The 27,754-nt window shown below is 44.6% G+C and overlaps 1 protein-coding gene across 1 annotated transcript in view; it reads right to left on the bottom strand.

Annotated features, from left to right (window-relative positions):
• LGR6 (leucine rich repeat containing G protein-coupled receptor 6) overlaps positions 1-25,426 on the bottom strand; it is a 153,504-nt gene extending 128,078 nt beyond the window's left edge. Inside the window, exon 1 of the mRNA XM_031937137.1 lies at positions 24,916-25,426. Within this exon, the coding sequence (XP_031792997.1) occupies positions 24,916-25,112 (197 nt within the window). The 5' untranslated portion in view covers positions 25,113-25,426. The remainder of the gene's footprint in view (positions 1-24,915) is intronic.
• Positions 25,427-27,754: the final 2,328 nt, after the last annotated feature.

The raw sequence follows: 27,754 nt of genomic DNA, 5'->3' as shown, positions 1-27,754 counted from the left end.
GAGAAAATATTTTTAAAATGAATATCAGCCTCACACGATTGTTAGAAGGAAAGTGCTTTGTAAACCTTATGGGACTATGTATATACAATACAGCACAATCCATTAAGTATTTATTAAGCACTTACTACTTTCAAGGCACTGTTCTAGGGACAGAGACACAAAGACAAAATGAAAAAGTCTCTGCCCTCAAGGAGATTATATTCTATGGGAAGAATAAATACGTTAGACAAAGATTTACACAAAAATATGAAGAGGAAAAGAGCATTAACCAGCAGAGGGATGAGAATAGAGTTCATAGAGGAAGTAGCAAGTCATGATCTGAGCATTGAAAAAAACTAAAGCTGCTAGGGGACAAAATTGAAGAGGAAGTACATTGCAGGCATATGGGACAGTCTGTGCAAAGACAAAAAGGTAGGAGATGTCATTTACAAGGTGAACGGGAAGTAGGACCGGTAGATTAAAAGGTAAATTGCATAAGTGGAAATAACATGAACTCACCCCAGAAAAACAGGTTGTAAGTAAATTTAAAATAAATTGTAAGTTCCTTGAAGGCAGGGACCTCAATTGTCATAGAGCAAGCTCAGTGGAAGAATGAGTGGAAACCCATATTGTTCCCTCATCCTCTCCCCAGTTGTTCCTTGAGCCAAACTCATCATTCTTGGGAAGGGATGTTACTCAATTCCAAATGACTGTACTGGAGGTCATCCAGAGGGAGTTCCAAATATGGTCTCCACTAAAATTGGGTACATAGTGGATTCTTGACCATCTGCATGTATGCAGAAAGACTGATGGCAGGGTGTAGTTGGAAATACTTAGGAAATCCTGCCTGGATAGTATTGGAGGACATGATGGGAGGAAAAGTCATTGAATAAGCACAATGGATAGAGTTCTGAACTGGGAGAAAAGCAACATGCATGGTACTGAACTTGAACTGCCTCAGATCTCTGTATTTTCAGGCAGATTGTTTTCTCTTTCTGAACTTTGATTTCCTCATCTGGAAAATGATGATAGTAAACTAAACCAGTGGTAGCAAACTCTGGCACACTGACTTAAAAGAAACTACAAATTAGCATTATCGATGTTGTACTATATTTTTGTTAGCACAGTGCCTGACACCTAGTAGGTGCTTAATAAATATTAATTGAATGATAAAAATAATACCCACTGGCGGGAGGGAATGATCTTCCAAGGCAAGCATAGTGGTACAGGTGGACACATGAATGGCAGAATAAAAATAGTAAATAAAAATACTAAAAAGTCTTCATAATACATTCATTTCAACCATGAGTACATTTTTAAGGATAATCAAGAATATAACCATTGCAATCTCCATTCCATCTCACCTAACTCAGTTCTAATTTCTCCCTAACTCAGATTCTCCTATCTAGGTAAATTTGTTTTTTATTTCCCACATATCACTACCTATCTCTTCCTTCATGCTTTTGCCTGAAATGCTCCCTTCCAAACCATCCAATAGCCCATATCTTTCTGTCCTACAAATCTACACACTTTCTCCAGTTAGACCTTCTTGTTTAAATCCACTAGATTCTTCTAGTCCTCCAACATCCTTTACAACAGGTATGTCAGTCTATAGTTATGTCCAAGTGTATTACTTGCTATGGTTCTTCTGTTTTTCAGGTGGTATCCTGGTTATGATGAGGCTTGTCTTCCCCAACAGGCTGGTTAAATACTATGTATACCTCTTCTACATATTGAGAGATGTCCAAAGTCAGATTGTATGTCTTTTCCATCCTCAGGGAAGTCCCCAGATAAAAATCTCTGCCTCCTTTTCCTTCTTCTTTCCGCTTCATTAGCCAAAGCCTGAGACAGGATTCTACCATTTGGATTGATCTGTCTAGAAAGGTGACTGACCTTCCTGGTATAGTGAAAAGAATACTGGATTTTGAGTTAGAAGTCATGAATTCAAGTTATGTCTCTCTCCTTTACCAGCTGTATGTCACTTTTTATTTCTGAAGCTCAGGTTCCTTAGTAATTAAATGAGGATAATGTTATTTATACTACCCACTTTGAGATTAAGAAAGGAAAAAAATCAGAGCCTTGTCATTTAGGCAGAAGCTTTGTCATGCTTATACATCATAAAAGCTTTTGTCAATGAGGACAACTGAAATTCAGTAGACATGGGGAACACTGAATAATATTTTTAAAAAATGAAACTGACTATATATTAACAGACAGGAAATTATTGCTTACAGATGTGATAGTCATTTTGGAATCAGCTGTCTGTGTGCAGTCAGATCATCGACTGGCAGAACAAAGGTCAAAGTAAACACCACAGTGGAAGAAAGGATAGAGAGAAGAAGACAGGGCATGTGATTACAGCTGCTACAGTCCCACCTGTTTAAACAAGCCATCAGTTTTTGAAAAAGAGAGAGAAGAAAGAAAAACGGGAAATGGACAAAAGTAAAGACAGTGGCTCTATCGCTATTTCTTAGTGCAAAGTAGTCACTGCACTGATGATGGTTAAGGCATCCAGAAATTGACTCTGCCAGCAAATTGTCAATCTCTGTGCCAAAGGCAGAGGCATGGCAGCCCAGGGCAACATCAATTTGGTGTTCAGGTTCACTTGCAAAACCAGAGTAACAACAACAGAGGAAAAAATGAGACTGGAGAGAACTGGAAATTAAATGCGCCATCTACAAGAGCATTTATATCTGAAGAACAACATGCGGAGGTAAAACAAAATAGTCCAGGTTCCTTAATTATGGTATATTTTCATTAGTAACAGTACCTGCCAACCATTGTTTGAACACTACCAGTCTTAGTACCCAGCGTATTAGATTGGGAGTCTCCTAGATATTGGAAAGCAGTATTAAACTGTATCCTAATAGATTGTAAGCTCTGTGAGGTCAATAAATATGACTTATCTGAAATTTGTATTCCAACCAGTGCTCTGTACACAAAAGGTGTTTAATTGAATTGCATGGAAGTAGCCATGGAACTTAAGATAAAAGTGGAAGAGTAGCTGGATCGTCCAAAGACATATAGAAGAAATCTGTGCTAGAGATGGCATTAAGGGATCTATATTCAAGCTATTTAATAGATCAGAAAATTCCAAAAAGAAAGGAAGAGAAAGAAATTACTTTTACCACATTAAAAAAAATAAATGCAATGAAAAAGACATTAAACTATTGATCTCTATAAAATTCTTGAGTGTCTTTGGGAATCCTTGATTTAAACATGAAAAGTCACCAAGCTGGCTTTCCCAAATGGCTTTCTATAGGAACCACAGTTTAGTCACAGAATTGATTGAGAAGTACAGAAAATAGGTCATATCACTCTGTGCTTATTTACTGATTTTTTAAAAAGCATTTGACTCAGTAAAAATGAAGTCTTGAAGACTCTTCTCATACAAAATATCTCTGTTCATATATTTAAATTATACGACTGACAAATGCTAAAAACCAAGTATTAACACCAATACTTCAAGGACTCATGCTTTTGTTGGTGTGGATATTCTCTCTAGCGAGGCAGATAAAAAGCTCTCTCTGATTTAGTAAACACCTTCAAAAATCAGTCCGACTGAGAAACTCATTATCTTATAGTCTATCTGGTAATAATCTTATCTGAACTTAGCTAGGCAGACCTTCCTGTAAGACACACAATCTGTCTCTCAGCCTGTACTTGAAGCCTTTCTGACTCCAGACAATTTGCCCCAGCTTCTACTTTGCCATAGCAGAAGTCTTAACATCAAAGAGAGCTGTGAAACAGAGACACATTCACCTCAATTGTTCAGAGTGTCATGAATGGGACTCTTCATAAAGTCCAAACAAAAGGATTCTCTACTGACAGCAAGGTTCTCCTATTTGAATTGACATTGCATTGATTTCAGTGAACCCTAAAACACTATAGATCTTTTTCATAGAATCCACACCCATAATAGATTGATTTAACTACCCATCTACACTAGAAAAAGCAAGCGGATGAAAAATATACTGCTTAGATTATGACATGAAGTTGGATGGGCAACCCAGTGAGTTACATATACATATATATATGTGTGTATATATATATATATATATATATATGTATATTATGTTTGTATATATGCACACACAGTGTACGAGAGACAGAGACAGACACAGATACAGAGTCACAGACAGAGTAAGAAAGAGAGACAGAGAGGCAGACACAGAGACACACACAGAGAGAACCAGTGCTTTAGGGGGAAAAAATATGGAAAATGAGATGGCCCAGTATTTAGTTTAAAAAAAAAAAAAAAGAGCTCAGATTTGATTGCTTTGGGGGAATGTCACAGTATTTTCAATTACCTCGAACTTCCTTGTGCTGGAAATGCCCAACTTTTTTTACTTTAGTATTCTCCTAAGGTTGCTCTGCAGATATGAATGATAGAACACTGTAATCTTCAAAGAATCAAAATTACAAGTAATCCAAAGGGCAATAGAAAGACACATGGTGGGCACAAGGAGGCGGTAGCAAGTTACCGCTGATGACTTCATTGCCAGAAGAAGCATGAAGGACACCAAGGACATGGAGAGCTGGAAAAATAAGCATGTGGGTCATGTATTAAGGAGAGAGAACAGATGCTCACCCTAAGTGCTGCAGTGTAATGGAAAGAGTCAGGAGACTCTTTCCAAATCCTGGAGTCAGGAAACTTGAATTCAAATCCCAGCTCTTATACTGTCATTGTGTACTTCTAAGCTAGCACTTAGCATTCTTCCATAAAATGCAAATAATGCTCTTCCTACCTCATCTTATAAGCTTTAAGAAGCTACATAAATGTTCACTATGATCATATCAATCCAGCCTCAAGAAAGGCTCTGAGGGAGTTGGGTGCATCATCTTTGGAAGATTTATGGAAAGACATAGACGAGAATGGATGAAATGATGCTGGAGGGACTATGTTTTTCACCCATAGAAGGAAAATTCATATTGATGAGATCACAGATCCCTTAAATGCATCAAAGCTCCTACCTACCTCATGGGCTTGCTGCAAGCCTAGTTCTTTGTGTGCTGCAAAGTATTGTGTTAACGTGAACTATTATTATTACTACAGCCAGAAATTCACCCTCCTCTGCCTACCCAGCCCAAGGAGCCAGGCTGGAAGGAGACAGGTGGGGCAGGTGAGGGCATCCAGAGAAAGCAGAGGAGCCCACCAGGATGGAGTCTTAGCTTTGTGCTGAGATCACCGCATCCGCCGTGCTCTTTGTTTAGCTGAAGCTCCTAGTCCTGCTGTCTTTATTTTACTGGATAAACAGACAGGCAGAGGTATGTCTAAGGGAGAAAGTTGGGGAATGGGGGTGGGATAAGGACATTTTTTTTCCTGCAGGGCTCCTCTCTCATCTCACTGATTTGTTCAATGCCTACAGTCCTAACTGGATGGTCTCCCTCTTTTCCCTGTATACCCCTCTCCTCCCTTCCTTTTTCTTCTCTTTCTAGCCCCAGTTTCTAGATTTGGAAAAAAGGAAATTCACCCTAATTTACCATGCTACATAGATACACCCATCAGGGCAGCCTAATAGAACATACTGACTAGTCATTTTTTTTTCCAGATTGGATTATTTGACCCATTCTGGCTTGAACCTGGAATTTCCCCAAATGACCTATGAAAATTATGAGAAGGATCATATTCAAAGCCAGTGATCACTTTGTCACCCCACAATAGAATTATGGAACATTAAACTTAGAGGTTCCTAGAGATGTTCTCATTTTAAAATTGAGTAAACTGAATCTTGGAGACTTAAAACCACTTGCACCATGTTTGATTTGACAGCTACAATACAAAGCACCTATCCCTTTCCCCTTTCTCCTCTTCCTCCTTTGCGACCCTTTCTCCTGTTCAGTCTCCTGCTCAACAGGAGAATAAAGATAAAAAGCCAAGCAGAAGATGGGCACAGACTTAGTGGGCAATTATGGGAAATTAGGCTCCACTCCAGGACTGTTCTTCAGTCAGAGGCTTCCCAAGGAATAACACCTCCTTGATACATATACATAGACACACATATACGTGAACATACACACTTACACATACCCACATCCTCAAACTTTCTGTCTTCCCCTCACTGCTGTGATATCCTCTCCTTGAATACTATCTGAAGCTGATGAACTAGTAGCTGCTACATTTGTAGCAATACCAACATATTGATTTTCTAGAGATAGAGACTAGACTGTAATTTCATGCATTCATTTATTATCTCTCAGATAAGGAAATTCCCTCCACCAATGCAGGTTGGCACCTTCTCTAAAATTTTAAATCTTGGGCAAAAAGGGCTGGGTAGTAGAAAAAAAATTAAGAAGTCCTGGTCTAGACAACCCTCTTAAGATTTTAACTTGCAACATGCTATGTTTACTTCTTTTTTTCTGTTTTTTTTTTTTAAGTCTCTTCCATGGTTTTTCCCTTTTGCTCTGATTTTCCTCTCCCAACATGATTCATAAAGCAATGTGTATTAAAAATAAACAAACTTATTACAAATTTTTTTAAAAGGCATATCGATACATTAGGTATGCAAACCAAATATTTACTGATGATAAATCCTAATTTTGCAACCGTTACATTCAGTTAGAAGACTCCATTTGGAGTTGCAATCCACAGTTTAAGAAGCTGGAGGTCTAGAATGCTTAAAAGGTAAAGTGATTTGTGTAGCTAAAAAGAATTCAAGATTGCCCACCTCATGAAAAATTCTCCACCTGGTCCCTGGAAGGCAATAATTAATAATAATAATAAACATTTTATAATGCTTGCTGTGTGCCAGGCCCTGTGCTAAGTGTTTTATAATTACTATCTCATTTGATCAACACAAGCCACTACCCAGCAAGACTTCTGTCTCATCTAGCCAGGTGGTATAGCAGCCAGAGTCCTGGAAGAATTAGGAAAGCCAGAATTCAAATTGTGCATTGGATACTTACTGGATTGGTCAGTCATTTAACTTGTTTGGGACTCAGTTTTCTTATCTATAGAATAAGAACTGAAGGAATCTAATGGAACAGCATTTCTGTGAGGAGCAAATGAGATAATTTATATAAAGTGTGTGCTATGTAGGGGAGTTGGGTGACACAGTGGATAAAGTGCTGGGCTTTGAATTAGGAAGACATTTCTTTGTCCTGAGTTCAAATCCAGCCTCAGATACTGGGTGACTCTGGGCAAGTCACCTAATCCTGTTTGCCTCAGTTTCCTCATCTGAAGAAATGAGCTGGAGAAGGAAATAGTATCTTTGCCAAGAAAACTCCAAATGGGGTCATGAAGAATCAGACAGGACTGAAAAGGAACAAGAAGTGTGCTACATAAATGTTAACCATTATTATTATTATTATAGTATCTGGCCTTTCTCCCCTGCCCTGCCCTGGTACTGGACTTATGATAGGCTTCTGGATAAGGAGTGATTCTGGCCATCATCTTCCCCAGGTAGGATCCAACATCCCCTCACTTGCCTGCCTTGTCAAACGCTACGCTTTCTTTATCCAACATTTAGGGGAACAAATACTGCATTCACCCTGAGTCTCCATTAGAGTTTTTTCTGATGTTTAACATCCCCCATGCTATAGTAAGATTGGATGGAGTCTGCCACAGGAGCCAGAAATTCAAGGTCAGAGACTAGATAGCCAAGCGAGATAGAAAATAGGACTTTCTGCACTGCCCGGCCAGGGTGTCGGGAATTGAACTGGTTTGGAGGATATGATTTCTTTCTTGGTACCCAGTGGACCTGAATTGTGCCCCCAAAGGTTGGCATAAATGTCAGCCAGAGCTTGTCCCACTTCCGCTCCTGGTCTGCATCTGGGACAACAGTGTAGCTTGGGAGCCCCTGGTGGGCAGAAGGGGAGCCTGTCTGGGTTTCTGATTGGCTGGAAAAGGACTGGGGAGAAGGGAACAGGAGGGGAGGGAGTCCTGGGTCAGTCCCAGGACTGATGAGGCAGCAGCTGCAGCCTCTGGCGCCTCCAAGTGACCACCTGCTGTGCCACTGATCTCCCCATCTTTTGATCTCCTGATCTTCTGATCTTCAGCCAGTGTCCATAAGCCAAAGGCCAAGCATTCATGCCCCCAATGGCCCTCTCCAGGGAATCACTCAAGACGTGAACTAAGTCCCCATTCTCTCCTGAGAGGTTTTTGGTGTTTTGCGAGTCATTCTGTCCTGCATTAAACCCAAGATCAGGATAAATATAAACCCCATGGCAGTTGCTTATTGGGGAGCATATAAAGGCCTCTCTTTTGTGGGGAAGTATAGTCAGGGGGCTGGACACCAAACACTTTCCCTCTTCACACGGCAACTTTGATTACAGGTGCCTTTATAAACAAAGGTCATGTGGAAGGAAAGCAGGGAGGGAGAAAAGGAAGGACGAGAGGGAGGGAGGGAGGGAAGAAGGGAGGAAGGCAGGGAGGGGGGAAGGAAGGGAGGGAGGTAGGGAGGGGGGAAGGAAGAGAGGGAAGGAGAAAGGAGGGAAAGAGGAAAGAGGGAGGGGGGAGGAAAGAGGGAGAAAGGGAGAGAGGAAGGAAGGAAGGAAGGAAGGAAGGAAGGAAGGAAGGAAGGAAGGAAGGAAGGAAGGAAGGAAGGAAGGAAGGGAGAGAGGAAGAAAGGAAGGATTTATTAAACAGCTACTGTGTGCCAGACATTGCACTAAGTGCTTTACGAATATCTCACTTGACAGTAGGCAATAGAAAGGACAGGGAGTCAGGAAGGTAAAATAGAAAAAGAAGAAGCTATGGTTTTTGATCTCACGGGATTCCCATTAATGAGAGAGAAGCACAGGAGAGAAAACCAAGTTCAAACTAATCTAACTGATCAAAGCTGAAGATACATAAATTGGACTGAATGGCTCGGGACAGGTGAGTGCAGAGGTTTCCTGTAACTAGTGAAGACTGAACTTGGTTTGGCCTAGAATGGTGGAAAACACTAGAACTGTAAGGAAATGAGCTGTAGCTTGAGAGTCTGAGCTGGTGGGACCCAAGAGTAGTTGGGAGAGGATGTAACTGATAATCAGGATAGAGATCCTTCTGGAAAAGCCCTTGCTGCTTTGATTGCTTTTGACTGTGAGTGAAGGAATTCGGGATGATTCCTGGTGCATCTTCTCTCCCAGACCTAAACCAGCAGAAAGGGAAGAGTTCTTGAGACATAGTCTGTTTTTCTCCACGAATGGTCACTGTCACTCAGCCTGCCATGGCTGGTGCTGAGCTGAGTAAGAACCAGAACCCTGATGTGACATCAGATGTGACTGAATGAGAACCTGGTTGAGGGCACCAAACATCTCGAGTCACCTAGAAAGGTTAAAAAAAAGATACCAGACAAAAACAAAAAATGACAAAACAAAACAAAAAACAGTCTGAGAGAGAGCTTTGTGAGTAGGACAGGAATCAGTTGTGACCAAAAAGATTAAAACCAGAATAAAGAGACTGGAGGTTAAACTTTGCCAATAATTTATTTTGTGATCAAATCACTGAATCTCTGAGCCTGTTTTCTTATCTCTAAAATGAAGGAATTAGATTTGAAGATTGGAAAGGTCTCTTTCGATTCTAATATGACTTGATGACATCTATTCCAGCCAGAACAAGAGGGAAAACTCTTGACTCTTTAGCAAAAGGGATTCAATTTAGACACTAGGCAGAACTTCTTCATGATCACAGTGATGAAAAATCAAAACAATGTTTTAGAAGTTGTGACATCTGGAATTAACTCAACCCTCACCTGAGCTTAGTCTAGAGGCAAAGAACTGAGCAAGATGATTTCAAGAGGGTCCCTCAGACAGTAGAGTATAAGTGGAAAGAACTGGGAGTCTGGAAAAATTGGACACCTCCCCACTTACTTATTAATTAGGGTATTATCTAACCTTTCTGGTCTTTCCTCACCTGTAAAATTAAGGGGTTAGATTTGATATTCAGTGATTAGCTTTAATCATAATTCTGGCAATCTAAACTTCTAAACCGAGGTCTTCTTAGAAAACTTCATAGGTCAAGCAATTAGATCTGTAGGTTTCAAGAGATCTCAATTCATTGAGGGGAGAGGAGAATTCAGCATTCAGAGAATTAACCCAAGTATTTTACCCATCCACCCCCTTGAGTTTTCTCTGTGAAAATGAATAAAGTGGCCCACACCCAACAGCTCTAAATACCCTGATTTTCACTGGGGAGTAATGACCTCTTGCCCCCCACTCCCCCACTCCTGGGCTAATCTGTCCCATTGGGACTAATGTTTTCTGGCAGGTCTCTGCAGGGCAAGAAGGGAGAAGCGAGGAGTACCCTGGGCCTCTGCATTCAGGAACAGGGATCAGGCATGGAAGGGAGAGCTGGCGTAGTCTTGGCTGGCAGGGGGAGGTGGGCATTCCTCATTCCGCCCACTGCACATAGTTAATGGGGGGCCTTGTTCTAGACTGGGCATCGAGCCCTTTGGAGGTACCGGAGAGGGACAGACTATGGAGCGGAGAATGGACGGATTAGAGGCAGGCACTGCCTGAGGAATCTGTGTCCACCCGGCCCTAAGGTCTCCAGAGCCCCCCAGGAGCCCACTTGCAATCCTGGAGCTGGGACACCATGGTGTCCTCTTCTTAAGTGGGTACATGATAGCTGCCTGTAGGTATTTGAAGGACTGTCATGTGGAAGGGCCCCAAAGCGCTGACCGAAGAGCAATGGGTGGAATTTCCAGAGAGACAAACTTAGGCTCGGTGCATGGAAAATCTTCCTAACATTGAGAGCTGCACCTTGGGAGGAAGCAGAGCCCCTTCGTGGGAATCCAGACGGCCCTTGTGGAGTGAAGGGGAGATGGGTCCAGACACTGGTTAGAATAAATTCCATTCCCTTCCCACTTGACTTTCCACGATTTTGTGGAATCTCTGTCCTGGGCTGCTGGGAATCTTCAAGCCCAGAACCAAATCCTTGTCACTTTTTCCCCTTTAACCTCCTTTAACATCCCATTATCCTTAGAGAAATTTATTTAAAGAAGAAATTGAGAACCTGAAAAGTTAGCCCCCAAAGATATGCAGCAAGTCAGGGGCAGGGGCAGAATCCTAAACCAGCGGCACCCTACTCCAAGGCAAGTGAAGGCGGAAAGGAAGGATGGGATATTAAAGCAAGGGCCTGACTCCTGTGGTATCTGAAAAGAATCTAAGAGCGGATGCCAGCCCAGGCTTCCCTTTAGTGCCCAGCAGATGCCCTTCAAGTTCTCACACTGATTCCGGGGAGAGGGGATGAGCTGCCAGGAAGCTAAAGCCACTGCCCAAGAGCTCCACTGGTACTGAGCTGGCAGAGATCCGAGGCAGGGAAGCTCAGGGAGGAAAGTCCAGGCTGGTGGAGGCTGGTGGGGAGAACTGGGTGGGATGTGACCAGAATTCTGAGCTCTGTTTAGCAGCAACTCCATGATGCAGTTCATAGAGGGCTGAGTTTGCAGTCAGGGAGAACTGAATTGGAATCCCACCTCATGTACTTGCTGACTGTGTGAGCCTGGGCAGCTAAACATGCTTTGTGCCTCAGTTTCCTCATCTGTAAAATGGAGATAAATACCCTAGTCACCCCACATGCACACCTAAATCCAATCTTTCTCTGCCCAGGATTCCCCTGTTCCTTAACTGGACAACCCCATCCTAGCAAGAATCCCATCCACCTCATCTTCCTGACCTGCCTCCACTTGCTCTGCCTGGGTCCAGGCCTGGACATCTGCAGTTCTGGAAATTGTAAGCCCAGAAAATTCCCAAATCCACCGACCCCTTCAGCAGGGTCCATCCCAGGCCATCCAAGACCCAGATGGGCCCCCTGCCCCCTCACACAGTCTGCCAATCGGCCCGATTCTCAGGAAAACCCAACACAAGTCAGCTGGAGGGAAGAGCTGACTTCTTGCTACACCCAATGCCCAGTTTCTTTTTCAGCTCATTTCCCGATTTCTCTTTAAGCCCCAGCACTGGGTCTTTTTAAGCTGTCAAGAGACAGAGCTTCCTTGCCCCTTCCCTCCCTAAATTCCACCATCTCCCAGTTCAGCAGTTCCCAGAGCATTGTGGGTCTCCCTGGGCGAGGGCCTGGGGAGGGATGGAGGGTGCTGGGAGGCAGAAGCTGGCCACTTCACCAAATCCTTTTCTCTGCCGCCTTCCCAAGGGACAGGAGGAGGGACAATGGGCTTCTCTTGGCTCCAGCAGGTGCTGAATTGGGGACTGTCCCTAGCCACCCTAGGGAGGAGAGTGAGTATGTTTGCTGGGGGAGGGGTGGGCCCCCACAGGGTCCCAGGCCCAGTTCTTATTCTCCACTTTTGTCCTAAACAATAGCTCTCTTCCTTTCTCTTCTTATCCCTGCCTGCTCATCCGCCCTGTGGCACAAAGGTAGGGGATTAGTTTACATCTCTTCCTGCCTCAACACTCACAATTCCTGGACATTTGATCTCTCCCATCCCCAACCCCCTACACACCCCCCAACTAGAGCCTGCCCTAGATTCTGGGGATACCTGGAGGTGGGGAAAACATTCCCAGACAGGAGAGGGTGGGGCAGAGGCGACACCATGGAGACTGCCATACCTACCTGAGTAATTTCAGATAATCCAATTAGTTTCCATGAACCTCAGTTTCTTCATCAGGAAAATGGGGTGGTGGTAGGCTAATATAGCCACCATACTCCCATTACCTCTCCGTTGGACTACCCCATGATGGACACACAAGAGAGCTCTGGGACCCCTCTGTTCAAATCCAACCTCAGACACTTCTAAGCTGTGCAATTCTGGGCAAACCACTTACTCTGCCGCATTTTGCTCATCTGTGAAATGGGGGGCTCATTATAAAATCTACAAAGCCCCTATTTCCCAGGTTGCTGCGAGGCTCAAATGAGATAATACCTTCTTCTTTAAATACATTTCTCTACAGATAATGAAATGTTAAAAGGAAAAAAGTGACAAGGATTTGGTTCTGGGCTTGAAGATGCACCTGGCACATAGCAGCAGTATGTAAACACATATTCCCTTCTTTCCCCTCTGTAATAACCGGCTCTCCCTTATTCAAGCAATCTTTCACTAAGATTGTTTCACAGCATATTTTCCTCTACATCACAAGCCTAAATGATAGCTCTAACGCAAAGACCCAGTCATGACAATCCCTCATTCAATAAACATCAATTGTTTCCTATTATCTCTAGACACAAATGCAAACTCCTCTCTGGTACTGGAAGCTCCTTTCATCCTGGCTCCACCCACCTTTCTGGCTCATTGATCCCCTCTACTCACCCTATGGTCCAGCCAAAATGGCTTTCCCTAGCCCCTGTCTCCCTGCTCCATTCCTGGAATAGCTCCCTCCTCATTTCTGCCCCCTTAGAATCCCTTTTACATTCAGTTTGAGAGCCATCTCCTGCAAAAATCCTATTCTGACCTTCCTTCCAGCTGCTAGCACCTTCCCCACAATCCCAACTTAAATTTATTGCTTGTATGTGTGCATGCACATGCTTGAATATACTTATATGTCTGCCTATCGACTCCCCTAATAGAATGTAAGCTCCCAGAGCACAGGTAAAGGTGCGGGAAGAGCTTGAGTCTCTGCCCTCAAGGAGATCCACTCTACAGGAGAATAACATCGATAATGTTTCTGTATCATTTTGTTTTACAACTATGCCTGCAAGATGCAGACGTTGAACCATAGAGGGATAGGGATTTGATCTGTGATTTCATTGCTAGAGAGAACCTCCCTCCCTCTACCAATGTATTCTGGCGATTAGGTTCATCTCTGAGAAGTTAAGTTAATTGTGGAAGAACCCATGGAGAGTATATGTGAAGCCACACTTGAGTCTAGGCGGTCCCAACTTTAAGGGCAGATTTCTGTTGGTTCCACCGTCCTTCCCAAAGTAATAAAAGCAAGTGGGACTTGTTTGAACTTTTTACAGGGTTTTTCTAGATATTAGCCCCATGTGACCTCCCCAACAGCTCCAGGAGGAAGCAGAGCAGGGATTATGATTATCTTCCCTAATTGACAGGTGTGGGAATTGAGGTGCTCCCTTAGATGAATGTGGGTACAAAAGGGCAAGGAATGGGGAGCAATAATGTTAACAGGTTCTACAAAGTCTGAAGAAAGATCATCAGTCCCTGCTGATCTTGTCCCCCTCTTACCAAAGGTGGAGCTTAATTTAAGGGGGATTCCAACCCCTATTTCACTTAGTGATCTAGGTTATGAGGTCCCCAACCCATTGTGTGATCCCTGGAGGATCAAGGTCATTTTATCCCATACCTCTCCATTTCTAAGCAGGCCCCCACCTAACCCTCCCCACCATGGGCACACAGGAACATTGCCCAATGGGGTGACAGGTGATAGGTGACCAGATCCTCGGGGTCTGGCTACAAAGCTGCCCTTCTCCCCCTGGAGCTCTGCCCTCCTATTGCAATGACTTCCAGCCTAAGAACAACATCTAAATCCCTGGCATTCCCACAAAGACTCTCATCATTCCTTCAGCCTGGACACTCTCAAGAACACCACCCCCTCACCCCCCACCTACTGACAAAAGCAAATAAGCAACTGGGGATGGGAATGGGGAACTAGGACACCAAAATCCTGCTCTTGGGAATAATCTACATTGTTTGAAAGAGGAACAGCTCCTCTTCAAATCTCAGTCACTTCCAGTGTCTTTCCAAACCATTCCCAAAGGGGATGTCATCACAGACCATTGAGAAAGGAGCAGGATTGTTTGATACATCTGAGACCCCCAATATTATTCTCATTTCTGGATCTTCAGAGCCTTGTGGAGGTATCTTGGAATAGTGAGTAAAGAGTTGGCTCCAAAGCTGGGAAATCCTTAGGTTCTAGTCTCACTTCTTATTTGCTATCATATATGAAAACGGTCACTTGACCCTCAGCAATATCTTTACATATCTGTAATAGTTTTTATTTTTTTGCCTTTTCAGTGGGTGGGATAAGGGGAGAAAATGAAGAACTGAAAATGAAATAAAATTGAATTTTAAAAAAGACTATACATTAATCTATATCTGATTGCTTTCTGTCTCAGAGAGAGAGGAGAGGATAGAATTTGCAATTCAAAACACTGGGGGAAAAACCCCAAATGTTAAAATATTTTTAATATGTAATTGGGAGGAAAATAAAATACATATTTAAAAAAACTCTACATTGCAGAGCAAGTGTGACCTACATCAGTGAACAGAGATTTCTCACATGGGAGTTCCTTATGCCAATGAAATCACAGATCTAAGTCTCCATTCCTAATGCCTGGAGCCCCTACCTCAAGAGACAAGAGACTGTGAGACATAGCAGAAAGAGGGTCAGTACTGAAGTCAGGAACATAGGGGTTGAAGCCCTGCTTCTGTCATACTGGCTGGGGGACTCTGGCAAGATATTATCTTCTCATCACTCTTAAGGCATCAAACATAGATCACTACACTCCTGAATGGGTCCTGATCCAGATTAAAATATTCTTTGGAGGTATTTAACAATATATATAAAAATCAAACATGACGTTTTAAAAATAAGTCCATATGCGATTAGACAATTCTCTAATACTTTACGTTGCAAAGTGGGTGGTGACCTGCAATAATAAAGGGAAATATCTCACCTGGGAGTTCCCTGTGAAAATGAAAACACAAGTGCAGTCCTTTTATAGGGACATCTAGGATTATCCTTCCTCTCAGCTAAATCAAATCAATGAGCATTTATTATGCACCTACTATGTATGTAGAATATATGTATTAGGCACTTAATAAATGTTAATAGACTGCTTGCTGTTTTAGACACTGTGGAGGGGAGCGTGGAAAAGAAGAAGCCAGATTATGAAAGTCTAAATGCCAAACAAAAGATTTCATTTATGGTTCTGGAGATAATAGGGATCCACTGAAGTTTATTTAAACGGGTGGGAAGAAGAGAGGGGGAGAATGACAAGGCTAGACCTGCCCTCTAGGAAGATCACTTTGGCAGCTGAGTGGACAATAATAGGGAGGAGGAGAGGGTTTGGGGGAGGGAGTTTAGTTTTAGACACGTTGAATTTAAGACATCTACAAGACATCCAGTTCAAGATGTCTAGTAGGCAGTAGGAGATGTGAGATTGGAAGTCAGGAGAGAGGGCTGGATCAGTAGATCTGAGTTATCTGCTTTAGCCTAAGTCCACCTAGTTCCTTTCTGAATCCTTCCTTGATTGTCCTGATCTGATCCTGTTCCTCACCTGAATACCCATTGCACTTGTTTGGGTGTCTCACAATGCACTGAGAACATCCTGGTCAAAAGGATCTCTTCTCATCCAACCAAACAATAAGCTGTTTGAGGGCAGATTTGTAAGAACCTATTCTGTGTTTCCCTCCAGCACTCAGCACAGTGACCTACATACGGTTCCTTAATAAATATTTTCAGATAATATTGATCTCTATTCTCATGAGATTTTCTAGCCCCAATTTGAAGAAGAAGAAGAAGTGGAGAAGGAAGAGGAGGAAGTAAAGAGGAGGAGGAAGAGGAGGAGGAAGAAGAGGAGAAAAAGCTGCTTTTGTATAACACTTCAAGTTTGCAAAGAACTTTATATGTTATCATATCCTCAGAGAAATCCTGTGAAGTAGCTAGTATTCTTATCCCTGTTTTACAAATTGGGAAACTGAGGCTGAGAGAAGTGACTTGTTCAGAATCACACAGCTGGTGTCTGAGGCAGGATTTAAACTCAGGTTTTCCTGGCCCCATTGTGCTTCCTAACTTTCCAGACCTTTTTTCCCTTGAGCGTTACAACCCTATTTGTCAGAAGCCGTGGGAGGACCTCTCTCAGCCTCCACTCCTCTCAGATTGGAGGGCTAGATGGCAGAGTACAAAACCCTTCCTGATGCCTTCTTTTTTATAGGGCAGAAAATGGACTTTCAACTTATTCTGCTTCGCACCTGCAATTCTCTGCCTGTTTTGAGCTCCACAAAACAACATACCCTGTGCTGTGTATCTCCAGTTTCCTCTGCTCTCCTGCTTCCTTCTGTTGTCTCCCTCCATCAGACTGTAAACTCTTTGAAGCAAGGACTTTTCTTCTCATAATTGTATCCTCAGAGCTTAGCCTGGCACAGAATAGGTACCTACTGTGTGCCAGGCACTGTGCTAAGCCTCCCCCCTCCAATGTGGATTCAGCTTCTGCTACAGTAGCCCAACTGAGATACCCACAGTGCTGTCTATCCCTGGGGGAGTTCAGAATCCCTGTGGTTTTGCCTGAGCACGGCAGAGTAAGGGTTAATCAGGGTTGTGGGCATGGCATATGCCCTACCACTAATGTGGTATATACTCAGTGGGAAGGCCCTTGGCTGGCTCGACTGGGTCAAAGAGAATCAAACTCACTGAGCTTCATGGTCCGTGCTTGGACCTACCTGGCAGCCAACCTCAGGGGCATCCTGGAAGCATCTGGAGAAGAGTAAGATAGATTGTCGCTTATGATCACAGAGTGATACAAATCCCGCCAAAAAGGACCTTGGAGCATTTCTAGCCCAATTTCTTTCTTTCTTTCTTTCTTTCTTTCTTTTTTACTGGTTTGATTTGATTTTTTTTTGAGCAGCACATAATTGTATAAATCTGTAGGCATGTACTGGATTTAACATATAGTTCTACCATGTTTAACATATATTGGACTACTTGCCATCTGGGGGGATTGAAACACAAGGTTTTGCAAGGGCTAATGTTGAAGAAGCATCTGGCCCCATTTCTTATTTTACATCAAGAGGATTTAAGTTCCTTGTGTAGGATTTGAATTCAGATCTCCCCATTCTGCTCGCCATAATGCCTCTGCTACAGCCCCAAGCCTTAGCTCTGTGTTGCAGGGCTGGTCCCAGGGCGTACCTGTCTTCAAAGGGCTAGAGAGAAGTCAGGACACAGGGTGGACAAAGAGGAGACTCTTTGTCCTTCCCAAAGATCCCTCCTCCGACAGCCCTCTGGGAAGGATGGCAAAGATGGCAGAAAGTGGGTGAAGGGGCTGGGAGCGGGAACATGAAAAGAAGCCTCAGTTCTGTAGGTGCCCTGTCCCTGAGCAGCTGGCCCCAGCCCCTGCCTGCTGCTCAGGTTGGCACAGCTCCGGGGGAGGGGCGACGTGCCAACCCCATAGCTTTCTGAAAGCTCTCCTCCGCCTGCCATGCCCTCTCACCGCTTCCAAAATAACTCTCTTCTCACTGACCAAGTTTGGCTTCTCTGGTGTTTTTCTCCTCCTGGGGCCCAGGCTTTCATGTCTGGAGGACAGAGAGGAGAGGCCCGAACCACTGTAGGGGAACGGGCATCCCACACCCCCTTTTCATTAAAGTGGGGCCAACTAGAAAAGGCTTGCTTAGAAAATGGGCAAAAAGATCTGGAAAGTGCTTCCTCCTCCCCTCAGATTCAGATTCTCCATCCTTCGTGTCTTCCTTAAGGAACCCGAAGCTCCCAAGGATGCCTGTCCTTGTCCCGGTCCTCCTGATCCCCAACCTTCTTCTCCCCACGCAGAGAGGGTGAGTATTTGTCCCAAGGTCACACAGCTTCGGAGGACAGAATTTAGAGGAAGACACTGCCCTCTGGAGGTACTACAACATGAAAGAGAAAGGAGCTACGGGTGACATTCAAAGTCCTCTGAGCTGCTGGGGGGAGAATTGTTCAGAATTTCCATTTTTTGGAGAAAAGCTTGATTCTACAAACATATACCTTGACATAGAATGCCAGAGCTTTCAGGTTGAAAATATCTCCTTGGCAAAGGGCAAGGACACAGCCTTTCCCACTGCCAACTCTGACTCTATCTCTTTAGAAGCTAAGGGAAGAAGGGTGAGGAAAATAAATCCTCCCTTTTTCAGTGTCCCTAAACCTAGGAGACTCAATGCAGACTCCTCCTGAAGTCCTCTCTTTTCCAGGAAGTCAAAGTATTAATGGGGGGGGGACACCTTAGTGTCCTTAGTTCAAGGAGGGTCTTAAAAGCAGGGCCAGCCCCTCTCTCAAAGACCAGGACCCTCTCCAACCTATTCCCAACACATCTCCCAGACAGCAGATGGGGGATGCTGAGGAGGCAGAGTGGGGGGAGGTGTCCCAGAAAAGTTGGCTTCTAAACTTGGACTATTGCTCTCTTTTTTTTCCTTTCATCTCTGTTCCCTCTGGAGAGTATGTCTACCCCACCCCCACCCACCTTTGGGGCAGACAAACCGTGAGCACCAAGGGGCCAATGCCAAAACAAAGATGCCAACCTGGGGACAGGGAGATGGGGGGAGAAAGGGGAGGGGAGCTGGGCCTCCAAGTTGAAAGCTCATAGGGTAGTGGAGGAAGGGGCCTCGGGTGGGGATGTGGAGAATGGAGGAGGGGGGGCAACTCTGTTCTGAACCAAGCTTTCTTCTCCTCCGCCAGCCACACCCCACCCAACCGCACCCCATGCTTGATGCCAGAACCAACCAAGAGGTTTCCTTTTTCTCTTGCCTAGGGCTTTGTTCCCTGCCATTCCTTTGAACTAGGGTGTTGGCTCCTCCTTGCCCCCCTCCCCAAACCTCCTCCACCCCTAACCCTCCCCTGGGGTCTGCCCTCTGATGAGCCCGGGCCCCCAGGCTTTGCTTTGGAGTGAGGCTGGCACAGGAGATACCCCCCAGGGACCCCATTTCTTGGAATAACTCTCCCCCTTCTCTTCAGCACCCCTACACTGTCTCTGACTAGCTGCTACTCCTGATAGGCTTGTCTGAGTCACTGTCCAGTTGATGGGAGCATAGGGAGTGAGACCCAGGGCAAAATCTAATCTCAGGGATAGATTGGAGGATCCTGCTAGATCAGGAAGAGGACTTTGGAAAATATCTCATGCATTGATTTTAGAGAGGAGGAAGTTAAGATCTGGAGTGTTTTACCCCAAATCACACAAGTCATACGTCGCAAACTGGGAATCAGTGGGTAGACATCCTTTTCTATCAGGGAGGAAGGAGGTCCCTCTTCAAGCAGAGGTTTCCCCTTCAAGCCTGGAAACTCCTGAGGGTTTGTGTCTTCTGCCCCTGTAATCCACCGAGAAGCTAGGACAGATTTCTAGTGTGTTCAGGAGAGTGAAAGCCCTCAACCACCTTCATCTTCTGCCTGAGAAGCTGGTTCCAAGGTCTCCCCAGGGTCGGGAGCATCCAATTGATGGCATGTTTGGGGAAGGGAGAGAGATAAATCTATCCTTTGATTGCCAATGTTCAGTACAAAGCCTGGCATGCGGTAGGCACTTTGGGAATACTTGTTGATTAAGTGTTTGAACTTCCCAGAGTTTAGGACTAATTTCCTACTTATTCTGCATAGCCCCTAGCACCGAGGACAGGGCCCTTTTTACTGGGGTGGGGAAGAAACATCCATCTTCTGAAAAGCTATCTTCCTAGAGAAAGGGAAATGACACTAATGATCTGTGGAGATTTAAGCTCTATCTTCTCAATCCAGATGGAGCAGGACAGATGGTGGGCCCCGAAGTGCCCGTGTCTGTTGGATCTGAGTGGCAAAGTTCAGGTTAAACATAAGGAAGAACTTCCTAACAGGAAGGATTCTTACCTCTGGGGAAAATGCTCCGAGAAGATGCTATAGCTTCTTCCTTCCAAGATCTTGACACATGGGAGAAAGCTCCTTCCCTCTATGGATAGGAAAAAAATTGTCCCTTCAAAGTCTAACTTGGTAGGGATGATATGATCCTCCGAGGGTTATAGAGATACTTCAGCTCATGACTCTCCAAAGGTCATCCAGATTGTTTTATTTCATCATCAAATACCAATTCCATGGAAGGAGAAATAAAAGATTCCCCCATATACACACACGTAAGTATCTTCCCCTGACACCCAGAAAAACACTGGATTTGGTGTAAGAAGACTTGAATTAAGTCAGCATTCTAACACTTGACTAGCCTTTCTTGACGATGGGTAAGAGACTTTGTCCATGAGCAACTTGGACTTTCTCAACTATGAATTAGTGATAATCATTAATGCTGAGAGGCAAAGGGGCACAGGAGATAAAGCTGGTCAATATGACTTGGGTTCAAGTCTGTTTCTGAGACTTGACACCTACTGTCTGTGTGATCCTGGGCAAGTGATTTAACCTTCTGTGTTCTCAGCAATTCTCTAGGGATACTTACAGAAAAGGTGTTAATCTGCACTGGAAGAGGAAATTTCCTCACCTGGAAGTCCCTCCTGTCAGTGAGATCATGGATTCAGTGCTTATTCCTATCTGCTTCAGAGGGTTCTTGTAAAGTTAGCACTTTGTCAACCTTGAAGGACTATTTCAACACCAAATGATTAGGGACTGAACTCCCTTATCAAAAATGTTTTCTCTAATGTCTCTCACATCCCTCAAAGACTATACATCAATTATTATTTCATCAAGTATGAACTAAAGGAAGTGTTCCACAACTCATCCCCCACAGTCTCTCTCTCTCTATGGAAGAGCTCTCTGAAGTCATCTAATTCATCCTCCCCATTCAACAGAGAGAGGGTAAGGTTGATAATCCAGTAGTTTGTCCAAAGCTATATAGGTGATAGGTTGCCAAAGCTGCATTCAAAGATGGATCCTTCGATTCCAGAGCCAACCCTCTATCCACATCAAGCTGCCTTCCTCATATTCAATTCACTTAGCATTTATTCAGTCCTATTCTTACACCAAGGTGACTTTTCCATCTATTTTTTGCCATCCCTACTGTGTACAGAACAGGTACCTTAACTAATGAACAAGCATTTATTTAGCACCTACTCTGTGCCAAACATTATGCCAGGCACCAGAAATACAACCACAAGGATGAAACCATTCTTACTCATAGTAGGAGTTGCCTTTATCTTCGAGAACGAGAAGTTTAAGAGACATGGTATGGTGTCATTTGAAGTTTCACAAAATATGGGTTAGGGGGAGAATCTATCCTTAGCTTACTAAATGGATGATCCTGAATATATCAGTTTTTTTTGGTATTCTATTTTCTTATCTGCATAATCAGAAGACTGAAGAAAACTATCTCTAAGATATCAGCTCTAAAATTCAAAATTTGACCTACCAAGAGGAAATTGATGAAAATCACACTTAGAATTTAAGAAAGGCATTAGAAAATCTTCCCAATAAGTAAGTCTGTTAGTTACCATAACTCAAATGTGAGAGCTAACATGGGATGAAGAAAACCAGCATTTATTAAGCTACTTTTGTGTGCCAGGCACTATGCTGAGGACTTTACAAATGTTACCTCATTCGATCCTCACAGCAACCTTGGGACGTACATGCTATTATCTCCATTTTTTAGTTAAAGAAACTGCAACAGACAGAAGCTAAGGGACTTACTTGTCCCTCTAAGTGCCTGAGGCTGGATTCAAACTCAGATCCTCCTGACTTTAGAACTAGTGCTCTATCTACTGCCCCATCTAGTTGCTCCCTTAGTTTCCTTTTCATGGAGAAGTCTCCTCTACATAGCAAAGGATAAAATGAATCTATCTCCACCCCTACACCAGTTCATCTATGTAGCTGATGCTTGGGGAAGGAGCTTTTGATTTCATCAACAAACCTGGATTCAAATTCTTGTTTTGCCACTGGGAGATCTTTGATAAGTCATTTTCCCTTCAATTTTTTTCTTTTTTAAAATTAGGAAATTGGAAATAAATATCTAACATTATCCCCAACTTTAGACTGTCTGTGAATTTCAATAGAACTAGAATATCCCCTTCTGTATTCTGTCTTGTTCCCCACCACCATTACTTTTGGTAAATCTAAATGGACTGAAACAAAGAAGGGTTCTATTCTCCAAGTCTGATACCTCCACAGTCTAAGCAAGGGCAGAGAAGACATGCAGTTTTAATCCTGTGTCCCCTTTCTCTCCCAGATTCCAAGGACTCCTGCTAAATTCCAGGCCCTGCCTTGGAATCTGTCATCTCTTTGGGAGAGAACTCCACTCGAGGATCCAGACGGGAGCCAGCTGAGATAATGTGTCCTGAAGCTTCAAGTCAGCACAGATCAGCCAGGAAAAAAGCTCAGGAAAAGCCAGTTTCCCTGAGCACTAAAGGACTAACATCATTTGGAAAAAGCATCCCAACTATCCTGAGTCCCTAAGAGTGGAGTCTTGGCCTTTCCATTCCTGATGTTCTTACAGAGAAGGACCACCTTGCCCCTGCCCACCTGAGCTAAGCTGGATTCTTTGGAACAGGTAAAGAGGGTAAAGAGAGAGAAGAGGTGGAAGGCCAGAAACACATTCCCTATGTTCCCTCAAAGACTACTAGAAGCCTAGAATGGGAGACCAGCAAGTCAATGAGTTTCTCGCTTTGAACCTGGGACCTCTGAAAGATCCCAAAGTCCACAACTCTCAGGCTAGAGAAGTTGGGGAGCAAGGGGCTTTCCTAATCCCTCCCAAAATGAGTGGGAGGTAATGGATAGATTTACTCCTCCCTGGAAATTGGCTCTGATCATCTCCTCCATTGTCCAACTCCTAGGAACTGCCCAGCATGGACATCTCAGTTCCACTGACCCTTCAAAAGCCCTGGGACCAAAGCAAGCTGGGAGTAAGAGGGAGCATCTCTTTTTATCAAAGCATGAGAGATCTAAAGCTCAAAGATTATCTAGTTCAGTCCCCTCATTTTATAGGAAACTGAAGTCCATCAATAATTAAATGATTTATTAGGTAAGTTTCAGAGGTAGAATTTGAATCCAGTTCTTCTGACTCCTATTCAAGTCCTCTTTCCACTGTACCATGACATTTATTCTACTAGTTACCTCCCCTATTGTCCAGGAGGAACCACAGAGGAAACTCAGTCCCACACCCCAATGTCAGGGCTACCCAAACCTTAGCCAACGTCTTTTTCTTGCAATACCTTGGACTTTTCCCAATTTTATCTGCTCTAGAAAGAGAGTGATGGAGCTCTCTGGAGAGAAGAAGAAGAGGGTGATTTCCCCAGGTATAGAGTAAGGGATAGGCATTTAGCCATTCACCCCAATAACATCCTGGCCCCATTACAGATGAAACCAATCTTTTCCCTTTCTATATTCACCACTAGCAACCAGAGCCAGTCAGGGAGGGTTAGGACAAAACCCTTCTTCTCTTCAGGTTGTAGTGTCTTACACAGCTGGACTAGGTAACTTACCCCCTAGAGAACTCTCCTTCACATCTTCCTCCTTCACATCTCCCTCTTCCCCAAGTTATCTCACCCCAACTCAGACGCTAAAAATGGTTCTCTGGTTTTCAACCTCATTGTCTGCCCACAAATTAGTGTCTCTGAAGAGGCTTCCCCCCTGGGACACAACTTCAGGGAGGCCTTTGGGAGAAAAGGGGAGGCCAGGGTCAGAGGGTGCTCTGAGGACCCCCTGTCAAGGAAATAGGCCCCAGTACCCCATGTCAATCCTGGGTTAGCTCCACAAAATCTGTCTCCTTACCCTGAACAGTGGAACAGATTACCTTACCCTTGATTCAACAGAAGCACATCCTGTTTAAGACAAGCAGCCTTGCCCTGACTTACCCTGTCTCTCTTCCCCTCAAACTTTGTGCTCAGGAAATAAAAATAGTGGCTCAGTGTCTATTCATGCTCCTCCAGACCGGAGTCCTGAGTCCTCTTGGCAGTTACCGCAATGCTGCTCTCCCTGATACCCTCTTCTCACTCTGCTTTCCCTCTCTGTGGGAACTAAAATCCAGAGAAATTAGGTGCTTCCCCAGACTCCTCCAGGTAGTACGTTAGCAGGGATGGGACCCGAACCCTGGACCAGTGCTCTTTCCATTACCCTGCACTATCTGGAGAGGGAGTTCATGGGATCCAGGTGACCCACCTTAGCCAACTGGAAAAATCACAGAGCAAAGACACCTTGTTTTTGCTAGCTTCCACTCTGCCTGTCTGGAGGAGCCACCTGGATGGGGACACACATCAGAATCTCTCCCAGCAGTAGAGAATTCTGTCGGTGCCCAGCAAGTGACTGGGAAAGGGATGGACCAGCGAGGATGTGCACCCCTAGGACAAAGGGCACGCCGCGGAGTCCTTGCCCCAGGCAGGGGGCACTGAGAACAAGTGGCTGCCTGGCACTGCCCCCAGCGCAGGAGTGGCGGAGCCAAGGGAGAAAGGAAGGAAATGAGAGCCCAGTACTCACAGGTACGCTGTCAGAGGGTTCAGGTTCCCAGGCACCTCGGAAAGTCCCAGCTCGGAGCAGTCTACGGACAGCATGATGCCGTCTTCCTCGCAGTGGCACGGCGCGGGGCAGGCAGGCGCTGCCCCCGGCTGGGGGGCCCCGCCGTGGCACACGACAACATAGAGCCACACGGCCCAGAGCGGGGCCAGGGTGGGCATCTTGGCGCCCGGCAGGTTGAAGGGCACCTGGCGGGCACGGCGGGCAAAGCTCCCTCGCCCTTTCCCTCTCCCGAGCCCAGCCAGCTCCGGACCCCGGGCGGTCTCCCTCCTGGTCGCAGCGGGCGCAGCCCGGGCTCGGCTCAGCTCGGCAACAGCGGCGGCTGCTCGGAGGGCGCAGCGCGTGGGGACGGCGCAGTCAGAGAGGGGCAGGCATTGTTGAGTGATCTTAGTTCTGGAGTTTCACGGGCTGGGCTTGCCAAGGGAGGGAGACACAGGCGGAGGAGGAGTCAAGGAAAGTTTCTACGCTCTGGCTCGCTCCCCTCTCCCTCCTTCCTTCCTAGCTGGCAGGAATTTCATTCAAGAAAAAAAAAAAAGCCAAGAAAGAAAACCAAGAGAAACACACAGAAAACGCAGAGGCTGAGGGACCTGCACTTGTTTGGAAACAGTCATGCAGGGACGGGAGGGGCGGCGCGCGGCCCCGAGCCAGCCAGGAGGACGGGCTGCTGCCTATTGCAGGGCCGAGGGCTCGGCGAGGGGGCCGCTGGGCACCAGGGTGCGGGATGTCAGCTTTTAGAGCTGGAAAAGGTCATCCCGAAGGGCGGGATTTGGGGCGAATGGCATCCCTCTATGATCCTAAGGACCGACTGTGCCTTAGCTCACGTCTAGATCTGTCCCTAGCTCGGGGTTTTCAGCACACAGTAGGTCTGGACAGAGAAAGACTGCCTGCCCTCTGTTCTAATGAAGTCCATTTTACCGAAGAGCAAACTTAAGCCCAGAGAGGGAGTGACTTAGTGAGGATCACACAGGTAAAAGCCAGAATTGGAACCTCGGACTGAAAATTCGTCAAATTGGAAAAGGGAGTTCTACTGAAATTCGAGGGATGGGGAAGCCTGAAAGGGGTCACTTTGCTTCTAATCCTTTGTAAAATAGGTGGTTTGGGAAGGAGATTTTTGTACATAAAAAATATAGATTTTTCTACAATAAAAAAGAAATGGGGGGAAAAAACATCGAATTGGAAAAGGGAGTTCTACTGAAACCCTAGGGATGGGGAAGCCTGAAAGAGGTCACTTTGCTTCTAATCCTTTTTAATCCTTTGTAAAGTAGATGGTTTGGGAAGGAGATTTTTGTACATAAAAAATATAGATTTTTCTACAATGAAAAAAACCAGAGAAATGGGAAAAAAGTGAATGAGTTGGCCTAGATGATCCCTTTAGTCCTTTCCACTTTTAGCATTCTAAATTTGTGGCAGATGCTACAGTCTTCAAGGGAGCTGTAGCTGGCCAAGAACAGAACCCCCCTGGTAAAGGAGAAACCCTTGAAGCCATATACTGGATTTAGATCCAGAAGTAATTCAATCCAATCCTTTCCTTTTACAGATAAAAAAACTGAAGTTCAGGTTGGGGAAGCAACTTCTCACAAGTCACACAGGAAATGGCAGAGGGGATTTGAACCCAGAACTTTGTCTGTTGTAACTTGGTACCTTTCCTCCCAGCTCCAAAAGAAGTAGTGATAGAATAATAGGTCATCCTTGTTCAGTTCAGTTATTTTACAGATGAGAAAACTGAGGCCCAGAAAGGTTAAGTGACAAGATAACATGGGTAGATAGCAGAGTTCAAATTTGAACTCAGATCCTCTGATTCCAAATGTAGGGCTTTAGTTTCTCGAGGCATTGCCTCCATGATGTCCTTTTGATCCTCTTCCAGAACAAAGGTTAACACCACTGCCAGTATGATGCAGCTTTTCAAATCATTTACCTATGCCCTTCTCCAGTCCTCCAAGAAATGGAAGTTCCCTTCTGTTGTCACTTCTGGGATACACTTCCCATCATCCCACTCCCACCTTCCACACAACCTTCCCCAGGGGAGGGAAGGAAGGAAATGAAAATTTATCATGCACATATTGCTGTCTCTATTCAATGGTATCCAACTCTTTGTGACCCCCTTTTTTGGAGTTTTCTTGGCAAAGATACTGGAGTAGTTTGTCATTTCCTTCTCCAACTCATTTTACATATGAGGAAACTGAGGAAACAAGTAAAGTGACTTTTCAGAGTCACACAGCTAGTAAGTGTCTGAGGACAGATTTGAATTCAGGATGATGAGTCTTCCCGACTCCAGGTCTGGCACTCTATCCACTGTATCACCTAGTACCTACTATGTGCTTAAAGACATAGAGATTCCACTTTCTTGCTTCTTGACAATCCTGAATTCGCTGAGCTCAGGGTGTTGGGAGAAGTTAAGTGGGATGGAATGTCAGTTAGCTCTGGTAGATTGAGTTGAGTTAAACTCAAAAAACCAAAAAAAAAAAAAAACAATAAAAAAAAAAAAGCTGGTTGTGCTCCACCTAGGGGTTCAGGTCTTCCCCTACAACTTGGTTTGAACAATTATGGAATCTCTACTTTTTGCAAAGAGTGCTTGATTTCTGCTAAGGGACAAAAAGGGCTTTTTCTCAGTTCAATCAAAGGCAGGCTTTTCAATCTCCTCCTTTTCAGAGGCTATATGACCCTCTGAGCCCCAGCTGATGGAGATGAAGAGGAAAAAGAGATTAATGGATGTTCTAACTTTCCGATAGTCAGGCTCATCCTCAGTACTAAGGGGGAGGGGAGCCCTGGGGAGAAGACTTAAATTCCAACACAATCAGGAATA

This window comes from Sarcophilus harrisii, chromosome 4, assembly GCF_902635505.1.
Source record: "Sarcophilus harrisii chromosome 4, mSarHar1.11, whole genome shotgun sequence".
In the NCBI taxonomy this organism is placed as follows: Eukaryota; Metazoa; Chordata; class Mammalia; order Dasyuromorphia; family Dasyuridae; genus Sarcophilus; species Sarcophilus harrisii.
This window is presented reverse-complemented; position numbering and strand designations above follow the sequence as displayed.